The sequence below is a fragment of the Palaemon carinicauda genome, chromosome 7, assembly GCF_036898095.1.
Source record: "Palaemon carinicauda isolate YSFRI2023 chromosome 7, ASM3689809v2, whole genome shotgun sequence".
Lineage (NCBI taxonomy): Eukaryota > Metazoa > Arthropoda > Malacostraca > Decapoda > Palaemonidae > Palaemon > Palaemon carinicauda.
In genome coordinates, this window is record NC_090731.1 from 110,374,960 (window position 1) to 110,396,898 (window position 21,939).

General features: G+C 35.2%; 1 protein-coding gene across 5 annotated transcripts in view; it reads right to left on the minus strand.

The window, feature by feature from the left end:
• Positions 1–21,939, minus strand: part of Rdl (Resistant to dieldrin) — a 1,076,482-nt gene that overhangs the window by 197,832 nt on the left and 856,711 nt on the right. For all 5 annotated transcript variants that reach the window (XM_068376336.1, XM_068376335.1, XM_068376334.1 and 2 more), the window contains one exon: positions 13,029–13,166. In XM_068376336.1, coding sequence (XP_068232437.1) covers positions 13,029–13,166 — 138 coding nt within the window. The remainder of the gene's footprint in view (positions 1–13,028; positions 13,167–21,939) is intronic.

The following is a 21,939-nucleotide window of genomic DNA, read 5'->3' on the forward strand; positions in this document are numbered from 1 at the left end:
AAAAGGGCCCTCATATCCAGATATTAGCAGTGTTTAAGTTCATTATTCTCATTAGTACAATTATATTGTACTAATGATTCCAGGTATCATCGAAAGATGACCAGCGTGGTCATCCCTTAATCATCGAAAGATAACCTGTTTGGTCATCCTATAAAGGTTTCCTATCTGAAGGAAAATTTGTCTTTAGCATTAAGTGTCTATTCCCCCACCAGGTACAAGAGTAGTAATATAATTTTCTTAGCATACCGGAATCCACACATTGGTGTCAACCATATCATGTGAATCAATACCAGAAGACGTCTTTTAAGACATTTTCTAACGGTTGTGGAATGGAAAAGGGTTGGGGGAGGGATTGCATAGGTGTTAAAGAGATATTACAGTTCTACTTGTAAGGTTATGGGAGGCTATACTTCTATTTACAAGTTACTGAAAAACTGCAGCTTTACTTGCATATTTCAGAGAGGTTTTATTTATAATTGCAAGTCATTGAGAGACAGCAGTTTTATTTGTAGATTCCAGAAGAGCCTTACTTATAATAGTAAGTCATTGGGAGAATGTAGATCTACTTATAAGTTTATAAGTTTAAAAGAAGCCTTAACACTTTACTACTTGTAAGTTATTGGGAGACAACAGTTTCACTTATAGAATTCAGAGGCTTTACTTCTACTTGTAGTTATTGAGAGGTTATAGTTCTACTTGTTAGTTTATAGAGCGCTTTACCTTTCCTTACAAGTTATTGAAAAACTACAGTTCTACTTGAAAACTCCAGAAAGACTTGACATCATCTTGTAAGTTACAGAGAGACCGTAACTCTATTTGTAAGCTTCAAAGAGGCTTTACTTGTACTTGGAAGACATTGTGAGAATGTAGGTCTACTTGCAAGTTATGAAGAGGCATAATATTTGATCACAAAGCATTGAGAGACTGTAATTGTACATGTAAATTTCAGAAGGATGACCTCTGCTTGTAAGTCATTGAGAGACTGTAGTTCTACTTGTAAGATTGTAAAAAGGTTTTACTTCTACTGGAAAGTCATTGCAGGAATATACAAGTACGTTTCAAAGAGACTTTTTACCGGTTACTTATAATTGAGAAACTGCAGTTCTACTTGCAGATTTTAGTTAGTCTTTATCTGTGATGGTAAACCCTAGAGAGATTCCAGTTCTACATGTCAGTTTCAAAGAAGCTTTACGTCTACTTGCAATTCATTGAGAGAATGTAGAGCTACATATAGGTTCAGAATAGACTTAAATAATGATTGCATGTCATTGGGAGACTGCAGTTACACTTGCAAATTTCAGAGGTCTTTCATCTACTTGTATGTTATAGAGAAACTGTTATTCTATCTGAAAGCTTCAGCGAGGCTTTGATTAAACTTTCAAGTCCTTGAGAGGCTATAGTTGTACTTGCCAATTTCATAGAGACTTTGCCTTTAATTTTAAGCTATTCAGAGATTGTAATTGTACTTCTAAATTTCAGAAGTTGTGCATTTAATTGTATGTCATTAAAAGACTGCAGTTCTACTTGTATGCTTTTTCAGAAAGGGTTTAAAGGATTTTTAAAGGATTTTATTAGCTCTAGCGACCCCTCTCAGGGTAAGGGAGTATATCACAAAATATGCAAAATTATAATTTGACTTACAATGATAGTGCAAGATGGCAGTAAAAAGAAGCAAAACTACTTCTATTCACATATCTATACAATACTGTGCATATATCCGTATACCCATACATGCCATATATAATAGGGACATAAGCCTATATGGAATAGAGAAAACTAATAATATATAATAAACACTGTTCCGTTATTATTTTTACAAATTGTGCTAGATTGCACAATTCTACCTTGTTTCTTACTTTAAACAACTGACTAAACTTTATACTAGTTGGTCTAGTGTAATAATATCTTTTTATATACAATTCTCTGAGGCTACTAAAATAAGGACATACCAAAGTATAGTGGTACTCATCAGCCTATTCCTGGGTATTACACATTGGGCATGTTTTTAGCCCTTGGGAAACCGTGTTTCGCTTATCCGTAACTGGAAGCCTATGGTTACACCACCAAAATCGACTGAGATACTTCCAATGATTAAAATCCAATTCGGTTAAATATTTGTTTAAGCCTAATTCAGTCTTGAGTAATTTAAGGTTAGAGCATAACCTGTTTTCATTAATTTCACATCATAAATTTTGTTATCTATATCACAAATTCTAAGATCAACACATTTCCTGACCAAATTACTATCAAATTCACATGGGCTGTTCCAGAAATTAGATAAACCACACTTGTCTAGAATACATTTAATTTTCACAATCCATTTCAACTTGAATTCATTGCTATCGTGCAATTTTCTTAACAGTAAATACATGGTGTGGGATAACTTATGTTGTTTATCTTGACTGATCCTTATCCAAAAGTTTACTATTCTCTTTTCAATTTTACTTGTTAAACCAAATTGACCAAGTTCTCCGTAAGCCATACAATTTGCTGACTGTCTCTTTATTTGAAGTATACTTTTTAGGTACTTTCTATGAAAAATCTCAACCTGGTCTAGCTTTTGGAACCCTGAAATTTCGCTTCCATAGAAAAGAACAGGTGTGATCAAGTGGCCGAAGAGATCACATTGTATATCCACTGGTAAAGACAGTTTTCTGGCCCTAGTCAGCAGAATATACATTGCTCTCTGGGCCTGTGTAACCTGTTTATTTATAGCTTTGCAATATAAACCATTAAAATTAAAAGTTGTACCAAAATATATATGATCATCCACTACGTCCAGCTCTGCATTGCCAACCATGAAAAAGAGAATGTGATCTGACTTTACTGCTGGAAAATATAACTATTTTTGTCTTAGAGGTGTTGACTGTTAGGTGCCAGGATTCACAATATTTATACACAGAAGTTATAGAAACTTGCAAATCTTCAGCTGATTTAGCCATAACAATACTATCATCAGCATACACAAGGACATACATTCTTAAGAACACCTCAACATTGTCATCACTGATGTTATTCAGTATTTCAGAAGCACATAAATCAAGTCCTCTATAGTTCCTACCAACAAATTATTCAAAATCATTAAAGCACACAAGTATAAGGGGCGATAGGTTTTCTGTCTTGTGTTGCACCAATATTACATGGGAATTCTGAGGTTGAATGACTTACTTTGACACAGGATTTAGGATTTTCATACATATTATATAGAACTATCATGACCTTACTATTAATGCCAGAAAAGAAATTAGCTTACGCCAAAGAGATAATCTATCCACCAAATCAAATGCTATTTTTTTGTAATCTACAAAGGTACAATAAATTCTGTTGTGTTTGAACATGTATGAATCAATGAGAGAATGCAGAACGAACATATGATCGATCAAGTGTGCTGCAGCCTTCTCTGAATCCTGCCAGTTCTACTCCTAAAATACTAGCCCCCCTAAGTAGGCACTAAGGTGATAATTTAGACATGCTGTAAAGAGTTTACCAACACAACTTAATAGTGTAATGCCAAGATAGTTATCTGGGTCATCAATAGAACCTTTTCTTTTATACCGAGGTTTGATCATACCTATACACCAGTCAGATGATAATATTCCTGTCGTTAGTAAAATATTAAACATCTTAACTATAATCACTATGACAGAATTAGGACAATTCTTAAGGTATTCATTAAGGACACTGTCAAATTCCACATACATTATTGTTCTTCCATTTACGAATTAACCGTTCTACTTCTAAGGTAGTAAATAGCCGATTGATGAGTTCATTATTAAGGTGATTAATAGTTCTGGGGTCGAAGGGGTTGTTCTCCAATACATTTTCAATGGGTATTTGACTGAAATATTTGAAATATTGCATGAAAGTGTTCATTGCAATTTTACATTTTTTATTTGTTGTTTGTTAGCATGAGATAACATATCCCAGTAAACTCTTAGGTTAGAATTTGTAAGGTTCCTCAAGTTTTTTTAAATTTACGGTTATACCACTTAAAGGACTTTTTGATGAACTTTTTGTATTCCCTGGATCTATTTCTAAGTTCAGATCTCATTTCATCAGTTTTAATTTTCCTGAGCCTATTTTTATCCTCATATATTCACCTCTTTTAGCTTTACAATCAGAGTCAAACCAGGGTTTATTTTTTGAGTTGGGATTTGGTTGGGGCCTTTCACAACAGGGATTTGGTTTTTTACACATACCAAGATTTTATTTTGCAGGCTCCAAGTACAGATTACAAAGGTCTTTTGCTATGTCGTCAATTTCGACCTGTGTTGCTGATTCTAAATTGAGACTATTCATTTTGTTATTTAAGACAATAATATCATCACTGAAGGCTACGCTATAATCTTCCTCGAGTTGGGAGCACCAACATTAGAGTTATTTTTATCTTTTAGTATTACAGAGATTGCACAATGGTTATTTGATAAACAACTGTCCAGGTCATGCACACAAATTTTTTAACATTGGGTAATAATTCGGGGATGCTAAAATGTAGTCAACAACACTTTTACCGTTATGATTGTAGCATGTGAAATCACCAACATGATAGTCTTCCCTTATTCTACCATTCACTATTTTCAAATCTAAACTTTTACATATTTCTAATAAACTTTTACCATTGTTATTCATAATTTGATCTTTACTGTACCTGTTAGTATCAAAATTCAACAAATCTAGCTTGGCTTTTGTGCAAAAAACAAATCATCCTCAATTAGTTGAGTACCTGCTGGTGTGCCAAGTGTTCTTTTACAAATACACATAAACCATCTTTCAAATTGTTAAGCGTTTCGAACTTTTGTTTAATTTCCAGCTTTACATTTTGCATCAAGGTAATCATAGACACTACTCATTGCCACATTTACTACTTCCCTGATTTAGAAATATATTCGATAAGTAGTGGCCATAAGGAGAGAGTCAAAACTTTAAGGAGTTGACCAACCGTAAGTCCGTCGGACACCCTCGTGTCTAGATCTACTCCTAACTTCTCAATAACATAACGTTGGGTGAGATTGTTGCAGCTGTACCTTTCATGACTGCAGAACGAATAGCAACTTCTATGACGTTTTTGAAAGTAATTTCGTCCTTCAAATCATCACCTGGAAAGTTTTACACCAGAGCTCCGTACATGTTGCTTACTCGACTTTTGGTTCTAGTTTTCAAATATGAGGCCCAGAAATTCTACAACAATCACTCATTTGACTCATTTTGTAAGTTTCAAAGAGGCTTTACTTTTGGCTGCTAGTCATTGAGAGCCCCTAATTCTCCACTCAAGTTGGGAAGGTATTTCAGGCATTACAATTCTACTTATAGATTTGAAATAGGATATAATATTACTTGTAAATCTTTGAGAAGCATTAGTTCTACTTTTAAGTTTAAAAGAAGCCGTACTTCCACTAACAAGTAATTAAGAGCAAGTAGTTCTACTTGTAAACTTCAAACCATCTTGCCACTATGGTATTACTTATAATTTTCACGGAGAAACACCAATTATACTTTTAAATATCAGAAAGGCTCTCCGTGATTGTATGCATAATCATAATAAACTTACAGATAATGAGAATGCTACTATTGATAACTTGATAACTTTTTGTTTAAATATATTCATCTATAAATAACGCTTATCTGCAAGCTTTTAAAATGATTCTTGCCGATACTATAATCATACAATTGAAAGAAGCTCACATATTCATGATCAGTTACCGTTACTTGCATTTCTCGAGACATCATTCTCCCTTGGCCTAAGCCCTTATGAAAGATCGAATAATGCATGACTGCATTGGAGTCAGTCAGCTGTTCAATGAATTTACCTTTCGATAATACTGCCACCAGGAACCTATTTCATGTTTGCACAGAATGCATCTTTAAGAATTTCTGCTTTCGTGGCGAGTGCGATCGACAAACGCCAGAATAAATATCTCAGGGAGGCTCTTTTCTCTTTTCCTTACTTCTGTAGAATGACTGATATATTGGGTTAATTTCCTTCATTTTCTTTGCTCTTTGATTTACATTTTATATATGTGGTCATTGAAGTGATACTGATATTTCTCCTTTTGAATTGTCCTCGTTTTTATAGTCAAGAACTCAATATATAAAACATGGATTCTTTCAAAACTTTCATAAAAGAACCATTTCTGTACTTCTATTCACTAATATTAATATATATTTAGATTTTTGCGAACTGCTACAACAGCATCCCCTTCAGAAGTTTTTCCTTTTTAATATCTAGTGCTAGTATTCCCCACTTTTATTAAAGGTTCATCGTAGACTAATTGTTGTAATGAAGGACCATTCATCTATATATGCAATAAACTTGCGTCACTTACTTTCCCTATGAAAATATTCTTACATTGTAACTCATACAAAATAAACTAGAAATAATAAAAACATGGATGTGAAATTTGTAATGCGTTGGATGTGATCAGTCAAGATAAATTTCTTCTTAGTTAGGAAAGTACTCAATGAAGATCTTTGGTACAGAAATCATTTAGCACACCACTTTCCCTTGTTTTTATCTTTTTGATTAAGCGACAATGGGGACGATAGACACTCGCTTTCTTCTCAGAAGGTGACCGGATATGGAGTCCATATGAAAACAGACTGGGCATCAGGTTGACATAAGGGATAGAAACTTTGAAGTCAAGTCAAACACATTAGCTGCCAGTTTGTCACAGGAGGCTGCAGTTACTGTCATTTCAGAAAACTCGCAGTGCATCTCTGGCAGATGTCATGCATCAAAAAAGACTATGTGTATCCTGTGAGGGCTTAAAGGTCTTTAGCACAGAAATGGCAAATTCAATGATTTATCACTGTGAGGATATTGGTGTGGTGGTCCCACTACAAGCAGTTATGGATACGTTCACCACCTGTGGTTTCGATAACACTGATCATTACCTTTCATCAACCACAGCAACTACATCCCTTCATAGAACAGGCATTAGTATTCAGCAGCATTTCCCTTCAGAATGCCAAATATTAGAAAATGTTATAGATAACAAAAATCCTGTTCCAATGGGACAAAATCATAACACCATTGGTACGATGCTACACAACCATGAATCTAGATGTTTCACTGCCCAAGACTCCTCTGTTTCACCTGAGAAACAGAGAAGCTGGCATGGTGAAGAGATAGAAAATCTCCAGTTTCCATTATACCTAGGGGTAACATTGTAATTTGGCACCAATCTGCAAAAGCTCCAAGGGAAGGCTGGCTCTCGCAATTCCCTGTTAAATAACTACCTAGAACCTAGTGGGGAGCCAATGTTCACACACTATGAACAACTTCCTTAGCCATGTTCTATGCACCAGCTGAGTAGCGTGTACATTGCATGCCATGAAAATAGATCCTATGCTCAATGAACCATGCAGTATCATCACAGGGACACTATGCCTCACTCCCACCATCACCCACGAGAAATGTGCTGTTATAGCCAACCCAAAGAAATCAGGAAACAAACAACAACAAATATAGAAATGAACAAAAAAGTCTTGGACTAAAGGCAGCCCCTACATCCTCACGGGCCAGTTTCAATACAAATAAGACAAGAAAGATCTTTGCCACTATGAGGGGACTGCAAACCCCAAAATGGACCAATGGAGGGTCTTTGATAGGAGTCTAACCTCCAACAGTAAAGTACAGTACCCCATTGAAGAAACTGTTGATAGGGCACTACTTCCCAGACGTGATTGGCATGACCTCAACAGAGCTAGAGCTGGAGTGACCAGAACAGGTGACAATCTGGTCAAATGGGGCCTTAAAATTGACCAGTCCTACAAATGGGGAGAGAATACCCAGACCATCAATTACATTCTCCAATCAAGCCAACTATCTCATAATCTAAACAACTCTGACTTAGCTAGTGTTAATGAAAGAATGCTTCAATAAATAACTGTTTGGCGTGATAAGCTATTATTAAACTGCCTAATGATGATATCATGTATGTTCCTGACCTTCACACCAACAGACATCCTCATCCAGCTTCCTGTCCTCCCAGAAACATCATTAAAGCAAAGGAGAAACTTGTGGAGGAAGAACTGATTTCATAAGCTGCAGAATTATTATGCTAGTACTACAGTATCTACTTCATTGCCTCCAGCCAACTCATACATGCTACTGCTCTTCAAAAATTCTTCCACAAGCCATAATATGGCTTGGTAAACAATGAATGTCTTTCACCAAGTAACTAGTCACTTAAATCCTGGCAAAACAACAGCTATAAAAGCTGATCAACCAATTTTTTTCTGGAAAAGAAACTACAGTGTAAGTTCTTCCAATAGCCGTTTGGTGAAGACTCCTTTTTGTTAACATTAGGATATTGCATACAGAGAAAGTTCTGAGGAGTGTGTCAGGGGACTGGTTGGATGGCAGTGGATGGATTACAGTTCTTACTAACAGTGGTATCTCAAAAAGTGGCAAAGCTCGGTCCTTTATTGGTGTTCACCACATCTGCACATCTGTTCTCATAAGGAAGGCATATGAATAATATGTCAAGTAAGCAACAAATGATAATTATGACGAAAAATTGGGTCAAACAGCAATGTATAACTCAATCCCAAACAAATTTCTTGTTTAAGTCTATGGAGGTGGATCTCCTCAAACTTCAGATAAGACATGCCAAAAATCTCATTCTCCCCTTAGATTAATCTATTTTCATAAAATAAAATTGAAGTTTCTCTGGATATGTTTAGTAGTTTGTCAAATACTGTCACTCAGCAGACTTTTCCACTACATGGATACGCTGGATCCATTGATGCCAGGGTTTTTGGCCTGAATTATACTTATTATGCTAGACACTTGCCCATCCCTTTGCCAGAACTTACTATTTGCAAATGTAGCACGGACTGTAAGTCACCTTGTAAATACTGCTTACAGATACAGCCCTGTATGTCTTTTGGTGGCTGTAAACGTTCATGCCCCAGGAGTAGGGATAGTACCTAGATGCAACATTTTTTTCCACCATTTACTTGTGGAATTACACTCTAATACGCTGAATTTCCATTTCAATTAACATAATGAGGTCTATTTGAAAAGTTCAAAGTTGTAGTTTTTCATTCTTTATATATCTATATATGAAATCGACTTACATGCTTCGACATGCATGTTATAAATGTGGTGGGCTACCCTTTGGTGTAGATGCAACAATTACTTGTTTACTTAAACCATATGGCTTTGTCACTTGCTGTCCGAAAGAAAAGGCAACCCTTTTGACTAATGTGTTTGAAAGTAAGCTAACTTGATCTTCCTCATTCCTGTTTTCCTGAGGCTAAACTAACTAATTTAGCTTTTCGATCTCGTGAAATTAAAACTCTCTTGATGGACCTTGATGCCTATGAAGACGTAGACCCAAATGGTATTTTCCCTTTGTTGTTTATAAAGACTGCAGATTTCATAGCTCCAAATTTATCTGTTAGTTTGCACTGGTTAGTAAGAAGAGGTTCTTTAGCACTTGTTTTAGAATTAGTCTAAATAGGTTTGCTGAAGTAATCATCTGTTCCCTAGTTTGCAATTTGGCGTTTGTAAAGGACTTGGACTATGTGATACCCTTCTTACAATCTCCAATGCTATACAGAAATCCCTTGATTGTGGTCAGTAATTTCATATGATCAGCCTTGATTTTAGCGCTGACCTTGACCGTATTGATCATGAGGCCTGTCATGATCCTTGTGGGCATCGAATCAGGTTCTTTTGAATTGATTGATTAAATCAGGATGAATCAATAAATTCCAAGTGAAAAAAGGAATATAGAAAGAAAACTCGCAAAAGAAAACATAATTTTATTCACAACTAGTCAAAGATCAATATTTCTTGATTGGGTACTTGGGAAGCATAGAATTGAACAAAGAAAATCATCTGATTAAACTACACTTCAGCAAATAAGGGAACAGTCAAGAAAGCAGACAAATAATACTTAAAAGAAATGATGGTACTCTTCACAGCAGATCTTGATGATTCAGGAACGTAGATATTTCAGGTCTGGGCGCTTCGTGGTTGGTAATAACGACAGGGGTCAAACGGTTCGGACATCTCGGACAAGTTGTCGTAAGGCTGGTCACATCTGCATTCTGGTCCTTACATTCTCTCTCGTTCTCTGTGCTCGTTCTCACTGGTTTCTCTCTCGTCCTCTGTCTCTCTCTCTCTCTTGTTCTCTTTGAAGTTTATAATATACCCCTGTATGGGAAGGGCTAAATATGGACAATTCCATATAAGGAAATTTTCTCCTTTCTTCATCCTCATTGGTTTTCCTTAAAACCACGCCTCTTTGATCGTATCTTCCCGAACGCTCTGCTGGTGTAATCATGATCCATATGGCACTATAATTGAAGCGAGACATGTGTATGTTCTTCGGCGACAACAGACCCCTTATGCTATGGGTCCTTCCAAAACGCTGGCTCCTCGGAGTGCTACAACAGACGATCCTTATGCCCAAGGTCTGCTGATCTAGGCACATCTAATAAATATCTTGACCTCAATTAACGGCGGTGACAGTTTCTGGTAAACGCTAGCGGGACCTCCTATCTGTGCTTCTTAAGAGTAGAAACTTTACATGTTTTAACATTCTTTTCTATATTATTCTATCTACCCATGACAAGGCCGATGTTTTCTAACTCAAACATTTGGGAGTGAGTGGGTCCTATCTTATCATCATTATAGAATTATTGAAATAATAGATCATAAAGAGTTGTTGTTGATGGACACCATAGTAAGTATAGGAATGTGATATCTGGTGTTCCTCAGAGTAGTGTTCTTGGCCCATTACATTTCATGCTATATTCACATGACATGTAGTTTTGCACAGAAAACAAGTTTGTTGCATATGCAGATGATGCTACTCTCTTTGCATTAATTGCATCCCCTGAATGGATATCTTGGGTTGCTGAATTCCTTAATAGATATCTAGCTAAATTTTGTGCATGGTGCCAATTATGAGGCATGAAGATGAATTCTAACAAAACTCAAAGTATGAGTGTAGGTAGAGGGCAGTGACTTCTCAACATCAAGATCTCAGAATTGGTAATGTTTCTTTAACTCCCTATGATTCTTTTAAAATATTAGGTGTGGTTTTAAGAAACACATTGTATCTGTTTCTTCTTCAATTGTATAAAAGATTGGCTTATTGAGAAAATCTTGTAAGATTTTACATGATCAGTCTAGTTTCGAGAATTGTTCTCCTGTCCGCTGTTCGGCTGCTAATTCTCATCTTAATTTGTTGGACAGGAACTTACGGTGTATTAAATTTCTTATTCCTGATCTAGATATAAATCTCTGGCACCGTTGTTCAATTAGTTCGCTATGCATGTTGCATAGGATATGTCATAATTCTGACCGCCCTTTCCACTCAAATCTTCCCGGACAGTTCAGTCCTGTTCATGATACTAAGTATGTAGTTAATTTTAATTACCATGCCTACTCTCTCTCTCTCTCTCTCTCTCTCTCTCTCTCTCTCTCTCTCTCTCTCTCTCTCTCTCTCTGTATATATATATATATATATATATATATATATATATATATATATATATATATATATATATATATATATATATATATATATACACACACACACACACACACACACACACACACACACATATATATATATATATATATATATATATATATATATATATATATATATATATATATATATATACATATTCGTTTTGGCTATGATTTTTTAATGCATGGCTTTGATTAGAAGTAATTAAGCTTTTGCTATTTATATGTTTTCCACAAGAATCTCGATTAATTTTTTTTTATCGGTTCTTGAAAGTCAAGTTTTAGTGGAAAACGACCATTTCTACTTTCCTATTTTTATTTATTTTTTTATTTTTTTTTGCAGACAATTTTTTTCGCTACTATACATCTTAACTGAATGCTTAATGGCTTTAATATTTTACTTTTACAATTTAAAAAACACAATTGATTACAAGTAATTACTTTCTGAAATTTTTCTCTCAAAAGAAAAACTTGAAAATAGTGAAGCAGGAAATATTTAGCGCACTCCAAAACCTCTTTTGAGATGCTTTAAAGAGAAAAGCCCGTGAAAGTATAAAGGGGAAGGAGATCCTTCCCATATGATGAAAATTCACATATAATATGTATTTTCGTATGGGTCCACACAAAATTTCAGATCCTGATAGTGATAATAAAATCTTCGTCACACATTGGAAGGTTTATAATATCAATTTGTATTATATAGAACTTGGTAGTTGGGTACAAATTGTGTTTAACTACACTACGCATTACTTGGTAGTATTTGATGGAGATGCTGATTAAGAAATGTTAAAGAAATTATTAAGTTAAAGACATGCCTTGGTGACAAGGCAGGAAAATCATTTAACAGAAATATATGAAAAGAAATAAACCTAGTAAGAAACATGTCAGGCTCAGGAGGGATGTGGCAATACTCCATCCTATTCCTCAAAAGCAACTCCAGTCTAACCATCAACCATTTAGAAGAAATATTCCTCAATTTTCAAAGTTGAATTTCTCTCATCTCTATGGTTATGTATCTGAGAAACATACAATTGTGGTAACAATAATATGAAATTATTCATTATAAACTCGATTATTGATTTATAAAAGAACATAGGCTTCTTAAAAACAACCAATTGATTTTCATAAGAAATTTAAAAAGGAATATAGAAGTCAGCCAGTCAATTCTGTAGCCTACTCATGGGTGAAGCTACAGCGCTGCCCATGCGGTGGGATACGTATCGTATGAAAAAGGACGATATGGTTGTTATAGACGTCACAGATCACAGTAACCATGCAAGGATTTTGCTGTTAAAACCTATGCATCTTGAAGCAAAGCAAACATGTATATCACTCCGTCGTGAAATAGTAGACCTTTGAAGCTTATAGCTGTCCTCATGACGCATGTATAATTTCGTCAACTATAGTAAACCGATCATCACTTTTTTTAACGTCGGTCTTGTAATGAAAAGGTCTAATATTTTCCCCACCAATAAACGTATGGATGTGTGCTGTATTAGTTAAGGGACAAACATGAGAGTAAAACTTAAGTACTTACCGGTAGATGTAGAAACGGTGATAGTTCTTCTGTTGTAGCCAAGGACTCTAAACTGAGGTAAGGATACATCTGATTCGATAACCACTGATTTATCCCCTGCGTGCCATGAGAGCCGAATGTGATCCATACTGTAGCCAACTGTGGAGATTTCAAGATTTCATCAGGTTGAAAGCTGCTACAACAACAAACTAATAATTAGGGTCTCAAATGTTTTCATTGCCAATGGAACTGTTGTTTAATAAAACAATACCTACTGAATTAGTAATAACATTGATAACAAGGATAATGATGATAAGAAATAAAAATACACTTTACCATATGCAATGTGTTTCTTAAGAGTAAAGGATTGAAAAATAGATAAAGGACATTTCCTATGGAGAATATTCGTTTGATGACGGCAAGGCTTGATGTGATACACTAATACTTTTAAGTCGTGGGACAAATGGCTTGATAGAAAATATGATATGAAGTAATATAATATACAGGGACTATATGATCTGATAGTTTAGTGAGCCCTGTAACTTTTATCATTTGGAAGTGTAGAAGTTGTTAATAGAAGCTTGAGAAACTTAATTAAACAATTTCTGAACAATGAGTTAGAAATATTTAAGTTCTTTATCTTAAGGATGTCCGAGTACTATAAGGCCTACAGCAAATCTCATTGTATGCTGCTGAAGTTCTTTCGAAATAACAAAGTAATAAGTAGACAATATTCCTCTTATTCTAATTGAATTGCTAGATTTTCAGAATAACGGCACCAAATACATCATCAATTTCAGCTTTCACATATTTCCACATAGTGTACAGTAGAGGTATATTGTTATTACTTATTCTTATAACTTTCAACATTTGGAAGAATTTTGATAATGTACGAAAAATTATGAAAGGCTCAAATAAAAATTCCTGTAGTGTTATAAGTTATTTTACTAAAAGTGATTTTAGGTAAACCTGCAATCAGAATAAAAAGTACATTACAGGGAACTGTCTTCATCTGGAATCTTTTAGATAGAGTTTCAAGACCCGCTCAAGCTCGTTAGTTTCTTTAGTGTCTGCAACTTCACCATCCTTGTGAGCTAGGGATAGGGGGTATAGGGGAGCCGACAGATCTATCTGCTGAGTCATCAACATCCATTGCCAGGCCCTCCCTGGTCTTAGTTTGATGGAGAGGGGCTTGGACGCTGATCATAAAGTCAGCCTATAGAAAATTATTCTGTCCCTTGCCTGCGCCATTCATGAGTGAGCTTTAGACGTTTAAACTGAACCAAGTAAATTTAAGATATTGCAATTCCATGTTCAGCTTCAAAATTGAGAATCCATAATACCATATGTATCGGCATTAAAAACAGGAAAAAATAAAAAAAGCCGCAGAAATTACTTATCAGGTATTTTTAAGAAGTAACAAAATTCTTTCCCAAGAAAAGAAAAACTGGATTTGATTATGATGTTGATAATCTAGTTCTTTTAGTTGCAACTACAGGTAAATATAGGGGGATAGGATAGGTGGGGGAGGGGAGGGGGGAATTAGCATTTTGGAAGGACTTGGAGGGATAAGTGTTAAAATGAAGTACAGTGGGAGGTGAAAAGATTGGGGCAGACCCAATATCTTTTAGTTGATCGTTTTCATTTACTTATTATATCATTATTATAAACTCTAAGGGTACTCAATTTTATCATGTTATTCTTCAGTTCTTTTAATTTTCTCCTTTCACTCTTCCGGACAAATATATCTGTGACTGCTATTTAGATATCAATAATAAATGCAGAAACCCTGACTCCAGCCCGTGGTAATCATGCTCACTACTGAATAGCATTTTTGAGGAAAAAATCATAAGTTTTTAATATTTGGCAGGAACCCCCTTTTTGAGGGTACTACTCCCCATATTAACTATCTTATCTACAAAATAATGCAAGTTACGCTTAAAGGGTATATCAAGCAAAGAAATAGCAAATTAAATTCTGCACAACTTTCTCTATTTGTTTTTATTCTAAATTTTACGGTTTTTTGAGGAAATGAGGACGAAAGTAGCATATATATTTTCACTGATATGTAAAAAGAAAATTATTTTCTCCTTACGTTTTGTATACTAACTCTGTAATTACTAATTTCTCGAAAGAGCCGCATAGATGACCTTGTAGTTTAAGGATTCGGTTTTCATTTGGTACCTTCGTGTTGATCTAAATATTAAAATTATGACAGGAAAATTAAGAGAAAAAAACTGTAGATCCTTATATATCCATATCTCAATATCCTTCACATCAAAGGCTTCTCTGTAAAATTCATATGAAATAAATTCAAGATAGAATTATATCGTAATCTCATATTTCTTATCAGGTGATTATTAAGTTTTCTATTTTTTCTATCTTTCCCAAATAGAATCAGATTATTTTCAGAAACGAAAGCAATGATCTATTGAACACACTTCATTGTATATATAAAAAAAGAAATCATCATGGCTTCAAGTAACGAAGTGTGTTTTTGTTGCCATGAATCATTAAATAAAGGTGAAACAGTGAAAGTGGAAGAGGGTATTCAAAACTTGAGACTTGTCAGTAAAATCAGAAATGACAGAAATTTTGGAATCCTAAAGAAAGTTAAGACTTTTCAAGTGCATAAAATGTGTAGGCGTGAGTATACAAAAGAGAAAATATAGCCAGAGATGTAAAAACGAAAAGAGGAAGTTCACAAGCAACACACCAGACAAAGGGATCATGAGAAGAAATTGGAATAGAAAACAAGTGCTTATTCTATGATGACATATATGATACTCCATTTGAAAAGTAAAAGAACGTGTGCTGACACAGAAAAGTTTGGGAGTTAGAGTTCAGCTTTTGAAAACAAAATATCAGACTTTGCTAAAGAAAGAAAAGATGAATTGGGTGACAAAGTATTCAAACAAGTTAAAATTGTTCTATGCCTTGTTACTGAAGAAGAACGTTATCATGAAGGGTGCTATTCAAATTGTTTCACCAACACATCATCTTCAAAAAGAGGACATCCAATGGATGAGTAAATTGACGGTGCTTTTGAAACGCTGTGTAGGAATACTGATGAGTCAAAAGATTGCCAATTCCCTTTACACGATTTAATGAGAAATCTTGAAGATAACATGTCATTAAGTTGAGTCGTTACAAAGAAAACATTAAAAAAAAGTTAATTACCACATATGGAAATGGGTAGCTTAAAGTTCCTTTAAATGAAGAAAAGACCAACATGAGTTTGTTTCCGTGGCTCTTCACTGAAAGTGATCAATACCTGGTACAGAGACAGAGAGACAAAAGTGAGAAAATTCAAGAATAGTAAAAACTGCAGCAACTATAATTCGTGAGGATCTTAGGCAAGTCCTTACAATACCACAGGTTGTTCAGATGTTACAAAATGTATGAAGAATTCAGATGATGTGCTTGAAAAATTACAAGCACTATTAGAACTAGTTATTCAAAATGGCAAAAAGTGTCAAAAAGAAAATCTAGGTAAAAAGTGTACAGCAATTGCACATGCAATAATTACCGCAAATCGTCCTCGATTATTTTTTGCCCTGTTTATTGCTTCCTTTGGCTAGATATCTACTTCAGAAAAGTGGCTTTAGAACCATTGTAAAAACAGTATCAAATTTTGTATTTTGTTCTGTCTATATTGATGTAACACTGTTTGAATAATAGGCTGAAATTTCTTGGAAACCAGATGTGATAGGAGATTAATTTTGTCAATGTGTTTTTTGATAATGGAGTCTTTAACATTCAAACCTTGACTGGCCAAGGAACATTTCTTTCAATAGGAGGAATAAAGTGAATAACTCCAACAAGAACTGTAAGGACTCAGGAAATAAATAAATTTAGGAGTGATCCCTCCTCTAATGAGATTGTTGCAGATAAAAATATTCAAATAAGAAAGTTAGAGGCCCAACAAAAAGAAGATTTGAATATTGTCTTTTTTTTATCTAACAGTGAAGTTGTTCACTGTGTTCCAACCCTAGCACCAAAAATGTTTTGTGGGTGTATGGAAAATTTCTTCAGACCACTTCCTTCCCATCATGACAAGGTTTCATGGAAGGCATAGCAAATCCTTTCTCTTATGATCTGTCAAAAGGTTTTGCACTGCCTTTCATTTGCCTGCCACCAACTGAGTACAATGCAGTGTTAAGTGTTTTAAAATATGCTGCAAAAGAAACAAAAATGTCGAAGCTAGTAGTGTGCTTTGCATCTTTTGATCAGTCACTCTACATCAAAGATAAGGATATAGAGTTCTCAAATCCAAATGGGGAACTTGGTAATGTAATTGTAAGACGGGGGGGGGGGGGGATTTCATTTCCTTGTGTCTTATCTGGGGTCCATTAGATACATCATGGAGGCCAGTAGAATTTCAGAACTATGGTCAACTGTTTATAGTTCTTCATCAGTACAACACATGCTCATAGTGCATTGGCAAAAAACATACTTCAAGAAGTTACTATTGATGATAGTGGCATGTAACACCATGTAGAACAACTTCTTTCATCATTCGAAACACATCCTCCATTATTCACTGTAGTTGAAATGATGATATTCTAAAATGAATAAAAGTAAACTTGAATGATCACATGGCTAATATTTTGGAAAAGGAAAGACATCTCAGTTGTGGTTACAGTAATTTGATCTTGTGACTATTGCATTGCATTTCATTGAGACAGAAAGCATGGGAAACTGGAAGCTTCATTTAAACTCTGTAAGAACCATGTTACCCACTTTCTATGTCACCGACAGAGGTGTAACTAAGGGACAGGGGCGGGGGGGGGGGGGGGGGGGGGGGGGGGGGGGGGGGCGTGCCCTGGGCTCCAACCTAAGGGGGCGCCAAAATGAGCCTGGGGAACAATTTTTGTGGCTTACAGCGAGCTGCAAGAGAAAAAAAAGTATTTTGTAAATTAGATGCACTGTACAATTTCTTCTCACGCTCAGCAATGTAATGGGACAAGCTGAGGAAAGCTATGCCATTCACACTAAGATCTGAATCTGAGACCCGATGGAGTGCAAGAAAGGCATTTAAACTAATCTATCACCACTTTGATGACTTGGTTATTCTACTGGAAGAAACGTTCACTGATCTAAAAGAAACTGTAGATACAAGGAGTAAAGCCAGTTAGGTGTTGTATCAGATTCTTACCTTTCCTTTCCTTATATTACTATTCTTTTGGAATTTTATATTACCAAAAATAGATTACATTTAAAAAAGACTTCAAGACCATCAAATACGCTTCCCCAATGCTGTCAGAGATTTAAAGGCACTTGAAATGTATTTCATTGAAAATAGAGAAGCAATCTCTAATGATTCACTTAGTGCAGCGTTAGAACTGTGAAAGAATTGTGATGTTATGGTAGAGCTGAGGACCAGAATAAAGACTGGAAGATCTAGACAACACGTTTAGGTTTCTGCTAGATGTAGAACAGATTCTTAAAAAAGCCAGTCTCAGATTGCTGGAAGACGATCGAATGAAGGAATACTGTTTCCTTTTTAGCGAATTCTACAGTAGTGATTTAGATGGTAATGAATTTTATGAGGAAATCTTAGACTGCAGAATGCTCTTGGTAAGTAGAACGGATGCTCAGATTTCTACTCCAGAGAAGGTCATCCAAAACATTTACACAATGCGAGTATGATGATGAAAATGTTTTCCCCAACTTAATACTAGCCATCTTACTTATGCTCCAGGTAGCAATTTTAATTGAAAGCTGTAAATGTGCTTTCAGTAAAATGAAATTGACTATGGCTTATCTCAGAGCCTCAATGGGACAAGATAGACTTAATGCCATAGCATTTCCTAGTATTGAGCGTGAAGAGGTAGAACTCATTAACTTTGATGATGTTATTGATAATTTAGCTTCAAAAAAGTCTCGCAGAGTCCAAATATAATTGTTATCAACTTTTATATTTTCTAATCTATCTACAATCAATGTTGCATTTTAAATGATAAATCTAAGCAGTTTCAAAAGGACACAAATTAGTTTTTATTATTTTTCATTTTTTTTATTCTTTGATTGGGAAGGGCTATTAGTGAATTACCAGTCAAATCATTACTATAATTAACAAGTTTGTGATGCTGTAAAGATTAAGTGCATTTAAAAATTCTCTCTAAAACTGTTGTTATCAATGCTAATTTACACCATTTCCTTAATTCAGAACTTTAGGACTATTTCTTTATTTTCTTAGAAATAACAAATCCTTATTTCATTTACTTATTTTTAGGCAGAAAAGTGATAGGAAAATATTTGTATCTCCCTCAATAATATTGGTATCATCAAACTCCATGACTTTAACTAACGAGTTTGCATCACTGCGAAGTTTGAACGCATTTAAAAATATGATCCAAAACTGCTTTTATCAATGTTAATTTCCACACTTCAGAAATTTACACTTCAGAACTTCAGGATCATGTATAGCTTTTTAGTGCCTTTTTAAAGGGATCTTTATTTCATTTTTGTGGTTGATGTGAAGAATATTGTTGGTAAAATATTTGAGTCTCCAATAATGTTGATACCACCAAACTCCATGATTATACCTTCTGATAATAAATAATGTTAACTTGTACTAGTAAACACAATATACCTTTTGGCCATAAACAATGATAGATTGTTCGTCATGATGTCAACTAAATCATTGTGGTACAGATCCAGAATTCTTAAGATTTATTCCATGGCAAAGTGGGCCATTTTCAGTACTTACCCTGGATGCCAGTAACCCTAGTTACACCATTGGACACTGGCCATATGCCAAATCTTACCAGCGATATCTTCAAAATATGGATTCTCTTCCTCTCAACATACCAAACAATGAGTATCAGAAATTTACAGCTGATGGTTACTTTATCATTCGACGTTCAGGAAAGTACTGGTGATGTGTATGGTCAGACATGACAATAGAAAAATCACTGGTTGTAAATATGAAGAGCCTTAGAGGTATTACTTATGGAAGAGACTTCACTGAAAGTGTTTTGAAGAAACGGGTCTTCGGTTTACATGTAGCTCATTATCTGCGTGGAAGTGTTGAACGATTTAGTGGTATTCAGACCTGTAATAGCTATCGCCATTACAGGGGTGGAAAGGACGAGGAAGATGTTCAAACATTTGTTGATTGGCTTCATCACCACTCTACATTCATTAGAACAGAAACCCTCATTTCATTATCAACTGGTATGGTAGTACCAGAACACATGAACTGTTACAAAGCTAATGATATTAGCAATAACATGACGAAAGAATCCCTGAAAACAATGAAATTTTTTGGTGAATTAAAATTGCAATACAGCAAGAGAGTGAAACAAATGACTCATACTACTGCTAGCGTTAAAGTCAAAGACGACACAATCCATGTTGATTCCACTCAGTTGTTTCAGAGAATACTCTGGACTTTAAAGGTACTGTAAGAATTGGAGGACTGTTTCACTCACGAGTTACCCGATGCCCCATTATCAGTATTTGATGAGACTAGATTAATGAGAAAGACCAAAAAAATCCTCTTTATATGAAATGTTCAACGAAGTCAAAGAAAGAAGCATTCCTTATTCTGAAAAAAAAGTATGTCACACGTGGTTGGTGGCTGTTTGACTCGTCGTGTTGTAAGGCTCCTTTGCAGATGTTAGTGCCATTTATGTCATTTTCATTCAGAAGCACTACGGTAAAGAAGTTACAATAATTTTTGATGGTTACTCCACAAATGCGATAAGTACAATAAGCATCTTCCATCAACAACGACTAATGAAAAAAATTTCACCTGAAATAATATTTCACGATAATACCTCGCTCACTGTTCTTGAGCAATCTAAAGAGTAAGCAACTCCTAATCATACACCTATGCGAGGTATTTCATAATGAAGGAATTGAAACACACTGCAGTAAATGAGGCTGATGTATTGATCGCTAAAAGTGCAATCATAGAAGCAAATACAACATGAATCAGTTGTTGTAGTCGGACAAGATGTGGACTTCTTGATTCTGATCACTGGACTACCCCTAGAAAAAAAGGGCTTTAGAAAAAAAGAATATTTTTATGTTGAAGGAAGCACTGGAAATGCCCACAGAAAAGTATTCAGCGCTCGATAAATTAAGCAGTCTAACATCTTACACAACATCAAGGAATCCTTTCGTGGCTGTGATACAACATTTTCATTTTATGGACAAAGAAAAATAAAAACTTAGTCTCTTCGACAAATATGGCCACATACAAGATATTGTGGTAGTATTTAACAATTCCGTGTCAACTCATGATAAAGTAGCAGCCACTGGAGAGAAATACATTCTTGCCCTCTATAATTTTCAACAACAGAAGAGACCTAATCATTATAGGTTTATTTCATTTAAAAAAGATGTCCATCGTTCAACTCATGCTGTATTGCTGTTATGTCTTCCACCCTCATAGCAGCTCGACAACAAAGCTATTGAGTCTAATATCAAACTCAGACATACATACATACATATATAAATCAAAGGTACTTCCCCCAATTTTGGGGGGTAGCCGACATCAACAAATGAAACAAAACAAAAAAGGGGACCTCTACTCTCTACGTTCCTCCAGCCTAACTGGACATGGTGAGAAGTAAAACAGCCAGATATCTGGGGTTGGAAAAATGGAGATGGTCTGTCACCTATTCACACAGCTTCACCTCCAGCAATAGCTAGGATCGTAAAATTAATTGAATGCAGCTGTAACTCTGGTAAGGGGAAGTGGTGTGGATCAGTTAGAAATGGACTGAATTGCTACAAAATGTGCTCCATATACAATGGCAAGGCATGCATAAATTCTCCACAAGCCATGCATACTACTGATGACCTGGCTTCAGAAGACGAAGATCTTTTCCAGTAGTATGAAAATATACTAAAAGAGTGATTGTGCTAACTCCAGAAGAAATGGCAGGAGCAGATTAGACCTACAAGGGATACCACT